This window comes from Labrus mixtus, chromosome 13 (assembly GCF_963584025.1).
Source record: "Labrus mixtus chromosome 13, fLabMix1.1, whole genome shotgun sequence".
NCBI lineage: Eukaryota > Metazoa > Chordata > Actinopteri > Labriformes > Labridae > Labrus > Labrus mixtus.
Window position 1 is genome coordinate 256615 of NC_083624.1, and position 3017 is coordinate 259631.

Here is a 3017-nt window from a genome sequence, read left to right on the forward strand (position 1 = left end):
AAAACGATGTCAAGGCAAGTAAAACCTATATAGAGAAAAGTCTGGCGGTTTAACTCTTCCGTCACAAAGCCACTTTGTTTTAGCTCTACTTCTGCGCACCACATCAACTTCCTCCACCGATCAGCTGTTTGGGTCTGCAGGCCTCAAAAGAGACAACAGATACAAGCAAACAAAAATATTAACGCTTTTTACTGTGACAATGTGGATACAAAAAGATATGGACCAGAGTAACCAGAGGAAGAACGTCTAGAGACGGAGATTCAACAGGTTTTAAAGAAATGTGGAGGGGGGGGGGGTAAAGATAAATATCACAAGTCCAAAGCTAGAATTGGATTGTCTTAGAAAACAAGGGATTGTTTGTCTCTTATTATCGTGTCTCGGTTTTGGACTTTTGGACAGGTTTCTAAAGGAGCAACCTGATCTATGGTGGGACGCTGTTTGGATGACCCAAACGTCCACTCTTGGAATTTCTTTGAAAGTAGAAATAATGGTTCTGCTTGGCAGTTTGATGCGCAGTTTAGACATCAGCCAGACTGATTAGAGAAAAGTAAGAAACAACAAAACTGAAGGAGTGAAAAGATAAAAAAGACTTTAACAAAACAGTTGAGAAAGGAATCAAACGCCAGCACGAGGAACACAGGAGGGCATTTACAAAAACAATATTGGGAGAGGAGAGGGGGTAAAGGAATAAAATGAAAAATGCAAGTAATGACAAGATGGGAGGAGGAGAGAGAGAGGAAAGAGGGGGTTAGAGGAGGAGATAGGAAAGGAAAGGTGGTAGGAAAGTAGCCGACAAAAGGTGAAGAAGAGGACAGCACAGATAAAGTAATAAGAGAACAACGAGGAAATAAATGTTGTAAAGATAAAAATAGAGATAGATGATTGGCTCTGAAATGTTTCAGTGCCCAGGAGATGTTGCATACACACACACACACACACACACACACACACACACACAGACACACACACACACACACACACACACACACACACACACAGACACACACACACACACACACACACACACAGACACACACACACACACACACACACACAGACACACACACACACACACACACACACACACACACACACACACACACAGACACACACACACACACAGACACACACACACACACACACACACACACATACATACACACACAGACACACACACACACACACACACACACACAGACACACACACACACACACACACACACACACACACAGACACACACACACACACACACACACACACACACACACACACACACACACACACAGACACACACACACACACAGACACACACACACACACACACACACACAGACACACACACACAGACACACACACACACACACACACAGACACACACACACACACACACACACACACACACACACACACACACACACAGACACACACACACACACACACACACACACACACACACAGACACACACACACACACACACACACACACACACACACACACACACACACACACACACACACACACACACACACACACACACACACACACACACACACACACACACACACACACACACACACACACAGACACACACACACACACACACACACACACACACACACACACACACACACACACACACACACACACAGACACACACACACACACACACACACACACACACACAGACACACACACACACACACACACACACAGACACACACACACACACACACACACACACACACACACACACACTGACCGAGGCAAAAGCTAGCACTGGTTTCCGAGAGTGGTTGTCCTCCTGCTGAACTCATAAACACACACACACGCTTCACATGGTGTTCAGGACACCCATCCCATTGGGATGAGCTGTCATCGCTATGGTTACTGTCTTAGTAAGGACAGAAAAAAAAACACAAACCTGTGTCAACGAGGCACACTGAAAATAAAGTCCTACGTTAACGCACACCAGAAAAAGTGCATGTGTGCACTGCAAACACTCGTGTACGGTGTGCGTGTGTCCATGATTAATTTGTTTCTCTCTCTCTCTCTCTCTCTCTCTCTCTCTCTCTCTCTCTCTCTCTCTTTCCAGTCCATCTCAGTGTGTCTCTCTCCCTCTCTCAGTTGGTCCTCCGGTGTTTCTGGTGCCAGAGAGCAGTCGGCAGGTTCTGGCAGCCCTGGTACTCTCGCCGCATCTCGTTGTCCGTCAGAGGAGGCGTGGCGTTGCAGGGCGCCCCCGCCAACGTCACGTTTAAAAGGCCAGCCCATGGCTCCAGGAGGCGAGACATCCCAGAACCCTGAAAAAACATGGAAACAGTTGAATACATGAATACTTAGAAGCTCAAAAACAAGCTAACAAACCTTAAGTGTGATCAAAGTACCTTTCCCAGGTGGTCCAGCAGGCAGGTTGCCGGGCTGATGTAGGACCAGCTGCTGTCCTCCCAGCCCGGGTTCGACCTCTGGTGGGTCTGCCGTGTCTGGCTCTGGATGAGAACCACGTTGGTGTGTTTCTGGGACCCCCGCAGCCTCTTGGAGAGGACCCCGCTGTAGCTCTGATCAACAAACAGCAAAACACGAGTCGCCTTGCAGCCGGCCAGGTCGGTGAGGAGCTCGTTCACCGAGTATCTTTCTTTCAGATCAGCCTGAGAGAACATAAGGAAACAGAGTCAGGGGGATTTATGGGACTCAGTGACTACATTTGGGTTGCAAACACCAGCGATCGCTTTTTGTACCTTTAATGTAGAGATAGGACAGTGGATAGAGTCAGAAATCAGGGAGAGAGAGAGAGAGGGGAATGACATGCAGGAGAGGAGCCACAGGCTGGACTTGAACCCGGGCTGCCCGCTTGGAAGACAATAGCCTCCATACATGGGGCGGGCGCACTAAGCACTGCGCCACCAGCTCCCTGACCTTTGCACTTTTACACTTAACACCTCAACAGCCTAATATTTGTCAGTGTGTGATTTCACACAGCCTCATGCTGTAACGTGTGCAGCCGAGGCGTGATGTGTAAAC

The 3017-nt window shown here is 48.0% G+C and overlaps 1 protein-coding gene across 1 annotated transcript in view; it reads right to left on the reverse strand.

The window, feature by feature from the left end:
- Nucleotides 1–2033: 2033 nt before the first annotated feature.
- The window catches only part of si:ch211-67e16.11 (uncharacterized), a 13504-nt gene continuing 12520 nt past the window's right edge, over nucleotides 2034–3017 (reverse strand). The window contains exons 7-8 of the mRNA XM_061053011.1: nucleotides 2384–2644; nucleotides 2034–2299 (exon numbers count right to left, since the gene is read on the reverse strand). Of these exons, the coding sequence (XP_060908994.1) occupies nucleotides 2123–2299; nucleotides 2384–2644 (438 nt within the window). The 3' untranslated portion in view covers nucleotides 2034–2122. The remainder of the gene's footprint in view (nucleotides 2300–2383; nucleotides 2645–3017) is intronic.